Source organism: Crocodylus porosus, unplaced genomic scaffold, assembly GCF_001723895.1.
Source record: "Crocodylus porosus isolate Cpor-Errol unplaced genomic scaffold, CroPor_comp1, whole genome shotgun sequence".
Lineage (NCBI taxonomy): Eukaryota > Metazoa > Chordata > Crocodylia > Crocodylidae > Crocodylus > Crocodylus porosus.
This window is the reverse complement of record NW_017728919.1, coordinates 36,959-53,732: the sequence shown is the minus strand read 5'-3', so window position 1 is coordinate 53,732 and position 16,774 is coordinate 36,959. Positions and strand designations below refer to the sequence as shown.

At 52.0% G+C, this 16,774-nt stretch overlaps 1 protein-coding gene across 1 annotated transcript; it reads right to left on the bottom strand.

The window, feature by feature from the left end:
* Window positions 1–369: 369 nt before the first annotated feature.
* BSG (basigin (Ok blood group)) lies at window positions 370–15,910 on the bottom strand. Its single transcript, XM_019538231.1, has 8 exons — window positions 15,791–15,910; window positions 6,320–6,479; window positions 4,491–4,579; window positions 3,912–4,048; window positions 3,480–3,756; window positions 1,902–1,926; window positions 1,425–1,497; window positions 370–694 (listed from the first exon to the last, which is right to left on the bottom strand). Exons 1-7 carry the CDS (start codon window positions 15,876–15,878, stop codon window positions 1,440–1,442), a joined length of 834 nt encoding a protein of 277 aa, XP_019393776.1. The 5' UTR covers window positions 15,879–15,910; the 3' UTR covers window positions 370–694; window positions 1,425–1,439.
* Window positions 15,911–16,774: the final 864 nt, after the last annotated feature.

Genomic DNA, 16,774 nt, shown 5'->3' with positions numbered 1-16,774 from the left:
GCCAAGCCGATCGCTGCAGCACACTTGTTTCCTGGTTTGCCTCCTGCAAGTTGTCTGTTAGAGGTGGCAGGAGAGCCAGCAGAGCAGCCCTGCTAGTGGGGGGGGAAGCCCGTCTGAAGGAGTTATGGCACTATTGTTTTTTTTGGGGGGCAGGGGGAGGAGAGGGAAGACGAGAAGAGGAGGGTGCTCAAACTAGGCATCAGGGGGAAATAATCTTTCAGCCCTGTGCAAGGGGCCATTCCAAAAGTACAAGACCCCTATCTTGGGGGAATGTCAAGGGAAAAAAGGTGCAGCATTGACAAGTCTCAACTCTTCCCCATTAGCTCTGCAGAATGCAGAAAGCCAACAGGACAGCAGCTGGCACCCTTGCTCCCCTCTCTCCAACAAAACACTGAGATCTAGAACAAGTGATCAAGACTACCAGCAGAAGGGGTCGAGTTAGGGATAGAAAAAAAAGAGACAAAAGCAAACAAAAACAAAACAAAACAAAAAAAAAGATACCCTCCCACAACTCTTCTCTTTACAATATTACAAAAGTGTGTTTGAGAATCTACAACTGCAGTGTGTTTCTTCCCCGTGTGCGGTGGTGGAGTCCCAAGGACGCGCTAGAGCAGTCTGGGGCTACTTCGCAAAAAAAAAGAAAAATCCAAGACAAGAAGGGATGTCTGGGCAAGCTCGTCAGCTGCATCACCTGGTGTGGGGAGAGATCCAGAGAGAAGGTGAGGGAGAATGTGGCTGAAGTAGCAATGGCAGGGCATTACAGCCACCTGAGAGACATGGAGAAAAGGGAAGGCTGCCTTGAGATGGAGGGGACTGCCTTGGCACTCTACTTCCAGCCCTGCCAGCAATTCGGACTGTACCGCTGAACTAGGGGCTTTGGCCCTGGCTCAGGTTTCACACTCCCAACCCCGGCCGAAATGGTGAGGAATCTTTCTACCTGCCCACCCCAATGGCCAAAGATGGGAACAGTCTGCCCCAAAAAGGTATCTAGCCTGTGCACCCCCATGTCCAGCCCAGGTGCTATGAACACACCTCTTCTACCACTTTTCATCAGCCTTGTCAGTCTGAAGTCATGGTTTCCAATATCTTGCTTTCTGCTTTGTTAGGTCCCAAGATAAGGGGGGCTGGTGGGGGGGGAGCTATTTTTTCAAGCCTCTTAGCTTCCCAGATACACACCATAAGACCACAGCCATTTCCTTGGAAGAGGCTTTGTGCTAAAGGAAGGATTCTTCACCCCGCACCCTTCCCCAGGCTCATGTGCACCTTGAAGCCTGCAAGTTAAGAACCTATGGCAACCCCCGGCACTGGGGTCACATGTACTTTGGAGAGTGGCTTAAAACAGCCAGTAAAGCCACAGGCTGGGCACTGGGTGGGAGGAAGAAGCCCTTGCTACTTGCAATGTTCCCAGTAGCCTCCACAACTCACCTGCCTGCCCACTCTTAGTTAGAGTTCCTCTGGCGGACATTCTTGTCCTTGTGATTTGTGGCATTGCTTTTCCTGGGGGAAGAGAAGGCCGTGAGAACAAAGACACATTTCTCTGCAAGTCACCTCCCACCCTGCTTCACTGACAGGGTGGGATAAGGTGACAAGTCTCCCTGCCCAGGGAGAGCCTGGAAGAAAGGAACAGCTGAGATTGTAGAAAATTAGGGTTGGAAGGATCAAGAGGTCATTTAAATCCAACCTCAAACTACATCATTCCAGCCAAGGGTTTGTTGAGCCAGGTCTTAAGGATGGCGATTCTACCACCTCTGTGGCTATTCCCTTGCACTGTTCCCAGAGCCAGCACAAGTAGGACTTTAAGGCTATGGGTTATAGAAGCCACCACACTCCCCTGGCACAGGCTAGTGTTTATGCCAAGCAGCCACCCGTGTCAGCAGATGGCGGGAAAACAAGGTACTCACAGCGGTGCAGATCCTCCATCGTCATCTTTGGGTAGGCAGCAGCATGCAAAGAAGGAGAAGAAACCATCAGGAAGTGTCTCTGGGAAGTCCTGCATCACCCCTCCTCGACACAGAATCACAATCCCAAAGAACTCTTGCAGTCCCCCACACGATCCCCTGCGTACAGTGGGACGTTGAGACAGAAGCAGCACAAGCACGTGGCTATTCCCGGCTTGCCCATCCTAGCACCGTGAGCTTAGCTGCCGGGGAGAACAGCAGCCCACCAGCACATTCTCCTCGTGCCTAGTGCAGATCTTGCCTCTCTTAAAAGGGCTGCCATGGGGTCCCTGCCAAGTCCTCCACTCAGGCCCAGGTGCAAGATGCCTCTGCTTTCCCAGCATGCCAGGCACACTCCAGCTTGTTCCCCTCCCACCATATTCTCTCAAAGCAGAACCAAGCCATGGAGCCTGCCCCGGCCACGCAGCAAGTCAGCAGGCAAGCTGCAATTCGTTGCTTCCCATTAAGGGCTGCAACCTGATAAAATTGAGACCAACAACCATTAATCCAGGCAGGAGACCTTCAAGAAAGCAAGGGATGCGGGAGAGACAGGGAGCCTGAAGTTCCTGAGGCATATTGTGCCCATTATGTTCTGCCAAAGCCAAAGACTCACAGCACACCATGCACTGGCTCTACAGACGGCACCAGAGCGAGGGGTAGACCCCTCTGCTGTCAGTCAGTCGGGGTGCTCACACCTCTCGCCAGCACACTGTGATCTAACAGGAACAGGACTCTAGGCCACTGTTTCCACAGGGCCATGTGTCAACTGGGTGACCCAGATTATGTGCAATGTGGCCACCACGGGTGCCTGACAGATTTGACTGCTGGTGAGAGGACAGATGGAGGATGACAGCTGGAGCCAGCTCTTCCACTTACCGTGCGAGGTACCACCCAGCAGCAGAGGAGGGAAGAGAGCGGAGAGATAATGCCAGCAAGGACACTGAACCTACACATTGGTGCACCTTTCTCCTTCCCAGAGGGCAGGGAGGGAACACTGCCCCCCCTCCCACGAGCCCGCTCTACTCCCCACCCAACATAAACATGGAAAGAATATTCAGACTAGCTCGCACATCGGGTCCTGCAACACTGAGGCACCTTTTCCAAGACAGGCCCAGACTGCCACCAGATGCAGGGCTTGGCTTCCAGCACTTCAGTGGGCCTGTAATCCCCTTGAGAGGAGCTTGTCAGGGTTTCTCAATCGTTGCCAAGCTGCTGTCCCCCATACAGAGCCAATTCCCATAGGCCACACTTGCATTAGCAAGGCAACGTCCTCACTCCCACCCTTTTGGCTTAGCTCAAGAGCTGTATTCTTCTACCAGCCAGTGAAGCCTTTAAGGGGAAGCGCATCTACCACTGGTTGGGACAGGAGGCACTTGGAAGAGATGGGAATTATTAGACACAAAGAACGGGGTGCATGAAGGGGCACCCCAACTCCTACCCAGGGAACTCAGCTGGCAAAGCTGTTCAACCCACATATTTCAGGGTCTCCAAGCTGGACTCTGCTCCTAGCCCCAGGCCAAGTTGGCCCCCGGTGCCTCTTACCATCCAGGACTTCATCCGGCTTTCTCCTCTTCTCGTAGATAAAAATGATGGTGACGAGAACCAGCACCTCAGCCACGATGCCCAGGAAGGGCCAGAGCGCGGCCAGGCGGCTGCGAACCCGTAGGCTCACCGTAGCACCGTCCTGGCCCACCTCGTTGGTGCCGTTGCAGAAGTATTCGCCTGGATCCTTCTCAATATCCAGGTTGACGATATGTAGCTCCGTCTTGTTGCCAGAGGACTTGATGAAGAACCGATTGTCAGTGCCGTTGACAATGCGCTAGAGGGGGAAGACAGGAGCAGTTAGGGGCAGCTCCTTCCAGGCTCAGCCTTGCCTCGCCATAGGCCTTCCCACTCCAGGGACTATTGCTGCAGAGGAGGAATAAATTGCCCGCCTGTCTCTTTTGGCAAGCAAGCTCCTGGTAACAGACTCACCAGGTACTGTTCATTCTCCTTCTTGTACCAGGTCCACTCAGTGACTGAAGGATACGAGCTGCATTTGCATATCAGCACACCTGTGTCGCCTTCGTTCCCATGCTCAGACTTCTTGTACACCAGCACGTGTGGCTTAACTGTATGGAGACAAGTGGGACATGGAATTTGGATGGCTGAAGGTAGAATGCCAGCCAGCCTCCCAGGCAAGGCTCCCCCCCACCACACACAAAAACCTGGTCCCAAAGTCTGAGAAGCCTATTGCTTCTTTTCACTCTTTCATGAAGTCCAGCACCTTTGAGCAAGCAGCTTCCAGAGCAGAAGGGTGGCTTGGGGGGCTTTGAACTGAGCCAGTCCATAGCCTCCCCCCTGCAGTTTCCTCTTTGCTGTTATGGCACTCCGAAGGCTTGGAGGTGCCTACCTCAAGTCCCAAGAGCCCATCAGAGGAGGCCAGTACGAAGAGACCCTTTCCCTTCATCTCCCACTTGCTGCTGGAAGTGGCTCTTAGCATGATGGACAAAACTGTTGGATAGAGTCCAGTCTCTCCCTCCTCCCTAGCTCCAAGGAGGCACTAGACATTACCTGTCACAAACACAATCCCTTCTGCAGGCGGGTTGGTCAGGAACTTGCACACGTACTCCCCAGAGGTGTCTGTATTCACCTCATTTAGACTGCAACGAGACAGAGGGGAGCAGAAATGTGAACGTGCAACAGACTCGCACCCAAGCGGCAGCAGGAGACTCCACAGTCCCAAGCTCTGGCCCATGAGCAGGAGGGAGATCAACCCAGCTTCCTATCGAAAGGGGCCAACTTTCCCGCTTCAGCAGGATGGGGCACCAGAGATGTCTGATGGTTGTTGGTGTTAGGGAACTGGATACCAGGCTGACTTTGGAAATTGGTGTTGTGTGGTAAAGGCAGCCCAACCATCACTAGGCTTGGTCAGTGTGTGCTTGATGTCAATGCACCATCTGCTTTGTACCCCTTTGCTCCCCAAAAGTGGGAACAAAAGCTTGGTCTCTCCCAGGGCCTACACATCCAAGAATTCCAGCTGCTATGAGCCAAAGAGCCAGTAGACCTGCCTGTCCCTTTTCCCTGCCAGAGGGCACAAATGACCAGACCTGGTTCTGAAAGCATGGTTGTCAAGACCCCACAAATGCATGGGCAGAACCAGCCAACCCCAAACAGACAGAATCCCTCTACATGCCCCCTCCATACAGCAGCAGGGCCTCCAAACAACACTGACCACTGGGCAGAACAAAACGTCACTTGTGATGGGAGGTAGATGTTGGCAGTACCCTTGGTAACAAGAGAAGCCATTAACCCAGGCTTCAAGCCTCTGGGTGGTTATTGGAAAATGGGGAAAAAGGACCAAAAAAAAGAGTCAAGTAGGTGAGAGGTAGAACAACTCCCATTTGGGAAGGCTCACACTGGGTAGGAGGCACATGGCGCTACGTAGTGGCTTTAAGGATCAGCATGAAGTAACAGCCCGATCCCAGAGCACGGAAGTTTGCTGTGGCCGGTTTTAGCAGAACCTGGTACGTGCTGGGAGGCTGCAGGGCAGTGGTCCCCACAGCAGGGCAGACTGGGCACCCCGCCTGCCAGGGCACAATGGGGTGCTTGTCCATTCCGCTGCACATGGAGCTTCCCCCTTCTGAGCACAGGAATTGAGGTCACACGAAGGAGGCTGGGTTATAAATACTTTAATCCTCGTTCAGCTCCCTGTTGCTATGGGGAGAGGTGCACGTCGGCTGTGCTATATAAAAGGACACGATGCTTCTCCAGCTGACTGGGCCAGTGCCAACGGGGCCTGACTAATGGGAATGGAAAGCTCGCTGCACCCTTACAATGGAGCTGGTATTCTGGTTCCTGCTTAGCCACAGCCTGGGAATAAAGGCTTAGGCACTGACCCTTAACTAGCAGAGCAGCCACCCAGCACTTCAGGGCATCATGCTAGAAGCACGGAAGGGATCTGGGGCCAGCTAATCTCTCCTAGGATCTCTCATCCAAGGGGCTCCTGCCTACCTTGGGAAGCACCATGTTCTCCCCAGCAAGTGAGGCCCAGTCTTTTCAATGGAGGGAAAGTTGCCTAGGTGGGACTGATGCACAGGCTCCTCAGGTCCCAAGCTAATCAGCCCCTCACTGCAGTACCATGCCCCCACCTTGACTCTTAGCTCAAATCGAGGATGCCAGAGTCCAACCAAAGCTCAGTCCAGGCGTCTCAAGTTGCTGTGAGCTTTAGAGCTCACTATAATCCAACATGCCTGCCTAGTCTACAGCAGCGGAAAGTGTTCCCGAAACCCACAACATGGCAGAGCGCCTGAAGCCATGTTATGCTCTGTACAGAAGTCAACCCAGTTTAAGACAGAAGGCCCTTCCCACTGATAGTCCCAGGCCAGACTCCAGATACCCACTCGTAGACAGTTTGGTGAGATGAGGTATCGTCTGATTGGAGGACAGCTTCTTTCTTGATCCATTTATGCCCCGTGATGGCAGACGCAGCCCCACTGATGTTGCAGTACAGCTGGACATTTGAGCCAGACGTCACATTTGGAGTGGTGACTATAATGGGATCTGCATTTGGGAACAAGCACAGAGTTATTCACAGGACCGGTCAGCAGCTGCACCTGCCTCAGGCCCTTACACAAAGAGATCCGCATCACTGTTTCAGCAGCTCTGCACCCAGCGACCAGTTTTTCCGAGGACAGATGGCACCAGCAAAAGGACATCAGAAGCAGGTCTCAAGAACCGTCTGCCCAGCGTGACGACTCTTTGGTAGATACCCCCCTAGTCCTCTACCCCAATGGGAGGAATCACACTCCACCCATTCCCTCGCCAGTCCTAGACTGCCTGGAGCCTCAGAAGTGGTTGCAGCAAAAAAAACACAAGCCACCTCTGCCAAAAGCTCAAACACACAATGGGAGAGAGGTCACACTGACTGGCAATCCCCAGGGACAGCTCCCCACTTCTTGATTAACACCTATATCCCGTGATGATTTAACCAACTGAAGAGCCATCGCTTATGAGAGAGGATGACAGTCTAACTTCTTTGAGGGTGGGGGAGAGGAAAAAACCCCCCAAAAACAAAAAACCAAAACATACTAACACCAGTCCAAGCAGAAGACACGCAAAAACTTAACCAAATTGGGTTTATCCCACTTAGAGTCAGGAGAAAAAACGCCCCTCCAAAACTCCGCAAGACTTCAGTGAGGGTTTGTATAGCTTGGAGAGCCAAGACCATACTACTTGAGCAAACAGCTGAAGAAAACAGTTCTGTTCAGAGAAAAGCCTCTGGGAATGTAGTTGCCATTAGTAAAATTATTCTATAAAATGACAAAACAAAGCAGTCTCCTACCCACTGCAGAGAAACCATGTCACACAGGGCTGAAAGGCATTCGTTTTCCCCTCGCACCAAGAACAAACTCCAACCGAAGGTCTCTTCTGCTGGAGTTTGTGTTACCTATAAGTCATCCAGAGGGACTGCTACAGCCACTCGGTTCCAGAGATGCCAGGAATCAGGATACCGTCTTAGGTAGTAAGGTATCACTTGATTTCCTTGCATTAGTCCAGGTTTCTGCTACTGAAAAAAAGAACTTTTGGCTCAGAAATTGGACTTTCAGCTCTGTAAGTCAAAGGGAATTTGGTCACTTCCACAGCACAAATACCTGGTCACATCATCAACATCAGACACATGGCCGCTTCAAAAATGGTTGTATTGGCAGAAGGCTAAAGAACAGGCAATTTAACATGCCCCCCCCCAATAGCTTGTTATCACTAGCAAGGCAGAGAGCTTAAAGCAAGACTGGTCATGGAAGTAGCAAGGAAGGGCTGGTAGGTCAGCGGTGGTCCGAATCAATACCCTTAATTCTGCAAGCCAGCTTTGGAACGAGGAGTCTCGGGACAAGCAGCGCGTTCTAAGAGTTGTCTGGGTTCCAAAAAGGGACAGGACTGCGGGATGGCGTTTTTGGCTGGGAGGCCACAACCCTTTTTGAGCAGGGCCGCTGCGGAGCGGAGTGGAGTCACGGGTGGTGAGGGAGATCACAGGAGGGTAAGAGTCTCTCAGTTCTACCGTGAGGATGGGAGGGTGAGAGGAGTTGCCAGGAAGTCACAGGACAGGTGCAGGGTGGCAAAAATATAACACTCAAGACACCTCTGTCTGAGCAAATGCCAAGGCCTCAGCATGGCCACTCACGTTCGAAGACAAAAACGTTCGCCTGGGAACGGATCCACTTGATTTTGGGGCTCTTTGACAAGTGGTTGCGGTCAGGGTCGTTGCTGGCCCGGCACTCGTAGATGCCTGAGTCGTTGAGAGTGAGGTTGGCGATGTGGATGCTGCTGGTGGAGTGCAGGTTGTAGGTGGCGTTGATTTGGACCCGGTCCTCCCGTGCCCCGTCCCAGAGCTGAGCATAGGTCTCGTTGGGCTCGTCCCCCTCGAACCACCACTGGATCTCGGGGATGGGGTTCCCGATGGCCTCGCAGTGCAATTCCACGCTGTCCTCAGTCAGTTTCTTTTGAGACAGCGGTGACTTTATAAAGCCGGCTATGAGTTGGAGAGGTATTAGTGCAAAGGGTTAGTGCAAAGCCAGACTCTACCCTCCAGAAAAAAGTGCAATGGGTTAATTCAGCAGGCAAGCATGGTCCCCCCAGCAGCCCCTCCCCGTTGCACACTATACAGTCTGCTATGCCCTTAGGCCCGGTGTGTGGGACTGCTGTGTTGGTAACCTGCTACAAGCAGAGCGCAGGCAGCCAGCATGTTATTCAGTGCTGCACATGCAACACAGCAGCCAGCATTTATATAACCCAGTGCTACCAGACAGCACTTTTCATCTGCCTTCTGTAGCAATGCAGAAGGCCCGAGAAGGAAGCAAGACCAGTTCCCTGTGCAAAAAGGCCAGAGGCACACAAAGCAGACAACAGAAGCTTATCTGGAAGGACCAGCTGCCCCCACCTGAGAACCTAAGCCAGACAAAGCATCTGTGCTTTGCAAGGAGTCATTTCTAGTCCCAAGAGCAGCCAAGGAATCCCCCTCACCCCAGTGAGTAGGTTTTAAATCAAGGCCGTGGTCTCTGTTGACATATACAGAGAAGGTAGCAGAGGCAGCAGCAGTCTCAGGATGAGTGGCACCTCTAGAGGCTACAGTCCACACTGAGTCAGCTCCTAATCACATGCTTCCCTCTCAGTGCCAGAGGAAGTGCTGGATGTTTGGAGGATTAACTGGGTGCTCAATGCTGAGAGTTACAGGGGCACTGGAGACTGCCTGTTTGTAGTCAGGCACAAGGGGCTTAAAGAAAAAGCTTTCCCTCCCCCATGGCCAGAGCACCAGCTATATTCTAGGTGCCACAAACCAAAGCTCCCAGTCACTTTTCATTACCCCATTTTCTTTTTGCTCTCCTGAGCACAGCACTGTACTCTAACCACTCAACCAAGACAATTCTCTTATCTGCATTTAATTCAAAACCACCCCACCGTTTACTGAAGCTGCCACTGCAGCCTTGTTCTGCCACCAGCGTGCAGGGTGCTTACTGCTTTACTGCAAGGAGTTGGGAGCATCTTTGCCATGGAGAACCCATCAGGCAGTTGCTCCATTACTGGAACAGGGATGCTTTGGTTTTACAGTCGGAGGCTCTGCCACCAAGCTGCCAGCCATGACAAGGGACTTCCATGCTACAGCCACGGAGTATGATGTATATGCAGTTCAGCAAAGGGTCCCCCTTGCCTGGAGACAGCAAATGCTTTTGACAGGCAACTGAACTCTGTCTTTACGTCCTTTTGTCTGTGGGATGGGCAGGAGGATTCTGTAGCTGTGCTAATAAAATTACTCTTTTGCAAGGCAGCTTGATCTGAACAATTCTGTTCCTTTTTCCCCACCTGTGGGGATATGCAAGAGAAGCATTACAGTCTGGGATCTCCCATGTGATGCCGGAAGAGTCACAACCCCATGGAAGATCACATTCCCCCACAGAAGCTAGGGATGTCTGCTCCCTGATCAGATGTGCTCAGGATCAGTAGCCCAGGGAGAGAACAAGCCCTTCTTTAAATTAGATGTGCTAAATTCAAATACAGATCACAGGCAAGAGGTCTATAAAAGTGCACATATGTGGCTGAACTGAATCCCTTTGCAACCCAACAACTCCTCTTTCAAAGGAAAGGAAAAAGTATCCCCACCAGGCAAGGACAGGAACAGGAACAGGCGAGCAAAGTTTATCACTTCCTCGGCATGTGGGTATTTACCTAACTCCCATATATTAATGATCTAAGCACAATGAGCAAATAGACACCAAATACAGAAGTTATAAGCACTGTAATTCTTCAGCACTCTTACAAGCAGAGTCCTACCTACATCATCCTCAGCCCACAACTGGCAAAGCCGAGTAGAAAGCCACTTGCCCAAGGTTGTGTGTTAGTCGAGGAGATTCAGTTAGTCTTATTTCAGGCTGTTATTTTCAATGATTGCGTTGGAAGTACCGATAGCACTTCCTATGAAGAAGAAAGTCTTTGAAGCAAGAAGACGAGCCAAAAGGATTTCCACTGCTCACAACTTCTGTGGATGACAAGATCCAGAGAGTAAGCTTTGATTCATTTGTAAACGGGGCTGGGACAGTTCTGAAAGGGTTTTTATCTGGTTAGTACCACACCACAGGCTAGAAGCCAGCCATACAGTTAGCAGATATTGTTCCCACATAGGGGGTGAAGAAACCATGAAGGCCCAGTGGCCCACATATCCCACGCCAAACCAAAGACAAAAGGACACAGGCAGGCAAGGAGTCTGCACATAAGCTTGACATGCATCCCTGCATCCCCGCTGCAAGGGCAGACATGCTGATTTCCTCTCCACCCTCCTGCATATCAAGTCAGCTGACAATAATTTAGACCTGTTCAGACTCTGGCACCCACCCCAGCCATGGGGACTGACCAGGCAGCACTGTGCAGCAGTCCAATTATGGCACTGTCCACATTGCCTGGCAATCTGCTCTGCTCCACAGCCTCTCTGGACCCGCTCTTAGGTCACCCTGCTTTGACCAGTTTCAGATGAGTTCAGCTAGGGATGAATGCCCATGATGAGAAAGTCAATGGCTGCTTTGCTAGGCAGTCATAAAAGTTTCCTAGCCTGGGTACAAAATCTATACATGGCACTTGTCACCACTTGCAGCCAAGGAAGCCAGGCTGTCCTCACCCCAGGCAAACCAGCCTTTGCAGGGCTGAATATAGCACTATACAGACTCCGAGACCACACACAGCCGTGGTAAGATGGTAGATAGTAAGTGCAGTAGGTGTCAGTATGTTTAAGGCAGAGGAGCCCAAAGGATTTGCTGAATTTAACCCTTCTTTGAGGTGAAGGGGTAGCTCAGAGGTGGACCTATAAATCAATAAGCTGCAAGCCACTGCTCCCAAACATGAGCCTTAAAATAGCTTACTATCAGCAAACTGAGCAGTAACCACCAGCTCCAAACAGTTCAAAAGGCAAGTATTGCTCAAGTCATTTGAAGGCAGGCATCAACAGGGGAGGGCCTGCACTTCAAGAGAAGAGCTTTACGAAACATAGGAAAACCCAGCCCCAGCTTACGGGTGCATTTACTCAGCATGAATCAGGAATTTACAGGAAGAGTTGAGAAAGCTAGTTACATATGCGACGCATGCATCCTGCCCAGTGCTGTTGCCAGGCCACCTAGAAAGCCCTGCCTCCTTACGTAAAGGGGGAGCTGGTTGCCTATAAATGCACAGTGGTTATGCAGAATTACACCCAGCCAGCCAGGCTCGGTACAGGTATGGGGACCTTCCTTCAGGGAAAAATGGTTGCTTCTGTACCTGTGACCCTCAAACTTTGATGGCCTATAATCCACAAGGCCAAGCAAACAGCGTGTTGACAGAGCACGCTGCCGTCCACACTCTGGATTGTAGTAACTGCAGCTTCAGCTTTAACTTTCCGGTTTTCTGTAGCCTCAGAGGGTTTGGGGGACACCACATTATCCACAAACTAAAACTAGAACAAGTTAAAGGCACTCCTGTGATATCCATTTAACATGGATTTAGAACCTCTTTAAGACAATTCTGCATCACGTCTGTAATCAGCTTTGCTACAGCAAAGAACTCATTTCAGATGTTTCATTTCTCTTTAAAAACCAGAGGGGGATTTGCAAGATGCAGGTGTTACAGGAGCAAGGATCTCTACTTGACACCTCAACGCAAAGACTCACATGCTCTCAACACCAAGGAATAAGAGCGAGTCTTTGAGTCTCCTTCAAATACAGAAGGGCTGGACAGCTATTTGAACAGCTTTCTGGGTTTTTCACCTGCTTCTCTGGAGCAAGGAAGTGTGCCTCCGGGCTGTCATTTTCCAAGCTTGCTTGCTTGTTAAGCTCAAGCCTGTGAGTAAGCACTCAGCCACCTAATTTTGAGAAATCAAGGACCGAGTCCTGTGAGAAAGCCTGTCCCACTTCAGCTGCAGCCTAGTTTGAGGAGGTGCTATCAGAGGCAAAGGTTTCTTCCAGAGATCCAAGCTGACTACAGAGGGCTGACAAAAATCACTTGGAACAAGGTTACTGGCTCAGGGAATTAAAGGGCACCTCTTATCCCCAGCGCAGACAGGCTGAAAGCTCAGCAGGTCTGCAATCCTCACAAGGCACCCACTGCCACGACTGCTTCGCTTGGCTCGCAGCCCACGAGAAAGCTGGCAGGTAGCATGCAGAGCATTCACTGCAGTGAAGCAAGCACAGCGCAGCACCCACCCACTGCGACTGGGCAGCACCCCCTCCTTGGTTTCCATTGGCTCTGGTTTAGGGAAGGCAACAGGCGCCATCAGGGAAGGGCCCTTCATTCTGATAACAGAGGCCTCAAGCCTCTTGCTATTTTCCAGGTGTTGAAACTGCTCTGACCCCCATCACGACCTGCCCAAGAAAGTCACCTTCAGCTAAGGACAGTCCCAGCCCCAGCTGAAGGAGGACCTGCCCCTGCAGTAAACTGTCTGGCAGATCAGGCCCATCTTCATTCAGCTCAACTTGGCAGCCTCCATTTGCAGGATGCAGGAAACCCAGCTCATTCCCCAGCCTAAGAAGGGGGCACGTATAGTTTTACAAGCACGGGTAGAGGTTTATGCGCGAGCCTCACGTCCCAGAGCCAAGAAAAGGCAAGTTTTATATAATAACAACTGAGTGCATCAACTTGTCATCCAATTACTGGGGCGAGCCCCTGAACAAATACAGGAAGTCAGGATTGTTTGCCCTTTCCCAGGAATCTGGCAGTGAACAGGCATTCATGGGATGTATTCAAGAGCTGGGCCATGCTGATCTACTCTAAAGAGGCAACCAATTGTTCTTTCCAGGAAAGCTCGCCAAGTAACACATTGTGAGGTTATGAGAGAGAGACTTCAACGTACAAAAATCTCATGTGATTTTTTTTAAAACCTATTGTTCTATGCAATTAAGAGACTGGAAGGAACAAGGGTTTCTCCCCAGCTCCATTCTGTTTTATTTAGGCAAAATTAACAAGAAAGTACAGCTCTAAAGCTGCAAAGGGAATTTGGGAGCAGGTGCATCACACTGTGCCTTCTTCTCTTTAAAAAGAAGTTGTTACAGGAACACTGTTGCCTTGAGAGCACATCAGTTACTTAAAAGCAGAGCTCTGTTTAGAAGCTGGGGGGAGGAGGGGAGAATTATTTGTACAGGACCCTCAAGAAGTCTAGCAAAGTGAAGGGGAAATTAAACACCTGCCTGCTGGGTGTTTTAAATAACCGCCTAGGTCTCTAGGGTCTATAGCAGAGCCGTCTAAGCCCCAACTGTTGACATTGATCTCCATTATTGCATTCAGCAAGGGAAATCAAGACCATTTTCCTTGCAAACACCGCACCACAGAGCACAGTCAACATGCAATGTGAAGAGTCTGGCTTGAGACAATTCTCCCCATTGCATGCTTTCACCCTGTCGAAGATTTTAAGCTCCATCTCATTAACGGACCCAAGCCACAAGAGAAAGGTTACGATGTTCTAGTTAAAGGCTCTGGTTTACAGCCAGAGAGCTCTTTCAGTCTGCATGTTGCAGCTGTAACCTTTAGAGTCAAGGCCTAATAAAAGAAGCCAGGACATAGTTATACTAGTATCTCACAATTCCCAGAGCAGCTAAGCTAGTGATCTTCCTAAATAGTGCCCCGATGAAACCCTAATCATCTGGTTCATTGTCAGATGTCAATTCTTCAGTTATTTTACATGCTATGAGGACCCCGCCTATTGTTCCACCCTACACAAGAAATACAATCACTCCCTGAAGCAATGGAGACACCGTGCTTAGGACAGTCTAAATCCCACAGGCAAAGAAGCATGGGTGATTATAGCAAAGGTGGAGTTGGGCTTTTCTCTGTGGTCAGAGGGGATGGAACAAAGAGCAATGATCTCGAGCTGCAGCAGAAGAGGTTTAGGTACATTAGGAGGAGCTGTCTGACTACAAGGGTGGTCAAGCATTGGAACCAGCTGCCTAGACACTGCTGAATCTCCATCTTGGGAGCCATCTAAGAGCAGGCTGGCTGGACGCTTGGCCGGAATGGTTTATTTGGGGACAACCCTGACTTGAGCAGGGGGTCAGAGTAGGTGACCTTGTAAGGTCTCACCCAGCCTGACCTGCTTACATTGCTGTAGACCACATTACAGATTTTACCAGCTTACGAATTAAAGAATTTTTTTTTTGTTGCAAAAGTCATGTTGGTCTAATACAAGATATCATCTCTACCATGAGTCCTGACCAGCTTATGAAGGGACTAGAGCCCCAGCTGCTCTAACTAGGATGGTAGCATGTGGCTTTGATGGGGAAACTGTTTCAAGTAAACTGACCCCAAATACTCAGTCCCTGCCCAGCGCAACATCTAAAAGGTCAGGTTCGTAAATTAAGATTGGCACCAAAAAAACTGGAACAGGGAAAGGAACCGGAACCAAAGGTGACACCCACAGGAGGGAATAAACTGACCAGAGACGCTAGTCGTGACAGCACTGCTGCTGCCACATTGCCTAGACGTGCCGCCCAACTGGGGGAGTCCAGCGCTCTGAAGAGAATTAAGTTCCCAATACAGGTGAGAATATATTATATACATACACACTGGGGGTGGAGGGGGGGTGCACACGCACACATATATATTATATATTGTTCTTTGTCTCTGATCAGTTCAGTCACTAAATAAACCAAAGCTTTCTGCTTTCCCAGGACAAGAAAGGGTCCAATCCAGCTGCCAAAGCCTCTCTCAGCAGCAAGATCTTGACACCAGACAAGCCCTGGTCAGTCACACTCTGTATTAGGGTCATGGGATGACCTCGATTCAAAGAGTCCGGGCTAGGTAATTCGACTTAATGGCTTTCCTTTATGCATGGGGTAGAAGGGAGGGGGAGAAAGAGTTCATTAGGGACTCAAAAGACTGGGGGAAGGCAGGACCTCATTACTCCAGTGGGGTGGGGGTCTCTGCTATTCTTTACCCCCTCCCCCAAAGGCAGCTGTAGGATGTGGAGAATTGCCTGCCCACTGGCTGCAATGGTGCTGCAAAGCACTGGAAACAAACGGGGGGACTGGGAAGGGGGGCCAGGAAACTGCACACGGGCGGCTCCGAGACCAGACTGCGGAGCCCCTCGAGACCCCCGGGAACTTGTTCTGGAATCGAGGGATCGCCCATCGCGACCCCCCCCACCGCTTGGGCGGACACTGGATCGAAGCAGCTCCCCCCCTCCACCCTGCTGTGCAAATGGGGAGGGGCAAAACGGCCGTGGGGCCACAGGGCCGCATCCCAGGCCCCCCGGCGGTGCTGCAGGATCGCGGGAGGAGACAAGGCCGGGGGGGAGCACGACTCGCTCCCCCCCATGAGGCACCGTTGGTGAGAGAGGGCCCAACCCCCCCGCGCCCCAGGCCCAGCCGTACCTGCGCCGAGGCCGCCGCGGGCCCCGCAGAGCAGCACGAGCGCGAGCGCCAGCCCCAGCATGGCCGCCGCGCTGCCTCCCGCCCTCATGGCCGCCGCCTCCAGGACTAGCTTGTCCCTGCCGGTTCTACTGGACCCAGCTCGCCCCAGGGCTCCGCCCCCGCCGGCCAGCCAATCAGCAGGCGAGTTCTGGGGCGCACGGACGGGAAGCGGGAGGGGACAAGAGCCGCCGGAGCACGTAACCTGAGTGACCTGGGCGGCGCCCGTGTCACGTGGGGCGGGGGAGCAGCGGTGTAGTGCAGTCTACACGGAACTGCTCCAGACTACTCTAGTGGAGTGCAGTCGTCTGGTCTAGTGCAGTGCAGACAACACTGCCCTGCACTGCACTACTCTGGTGCAGTGCAGGCCCTTGTGTGACGCCTGCCCCCAGCCCTGAAGCATTAGCATCTGCAGGGAGCACTGCCCTGCCCTGCCCCCAGCCCACGAGCAACGGGGAAGGGTGGCTTTGCCATCGGCTTGGCTTGCAGCAGAGCTGCCCCATGGAAGCACTGGTGCAGCAGCCCCCGTTTGCCCTGACATCCAGCTGCCCGCAGGCCCTGATGGCACACTAGCTCCATGGCCTAGTGGGGGCAATAGGCGTGAGGTGCCCTGTGCAATGGCAGCAGCACAGAGGGCAATCGCCAGCCCCAGTGCAGCCGCTGGGAGCGTGAGGAGCTGTCGCGGACAGGTCTGGCTCACACCTGGGACTGTGTCATCCTCAGGGATGAGCAGAAGACACCATCACTGCAGGACGCAGGGCCAGACACAGGCATGGGCCAACCAGGCGGCCGCAGACAGAAAGGGGGCCCAAAAATGGTGAAAATAATAATTATCATCTCTGGCAAAGGTGGGGGCCAACACTAAAAGCTGGCCCAGGGCTGCCAGGAATCTAGGTAGGGTGCTGGCAGGACCCACGCAACAGTACGTGCTCCAGGCAGGATCAGGCA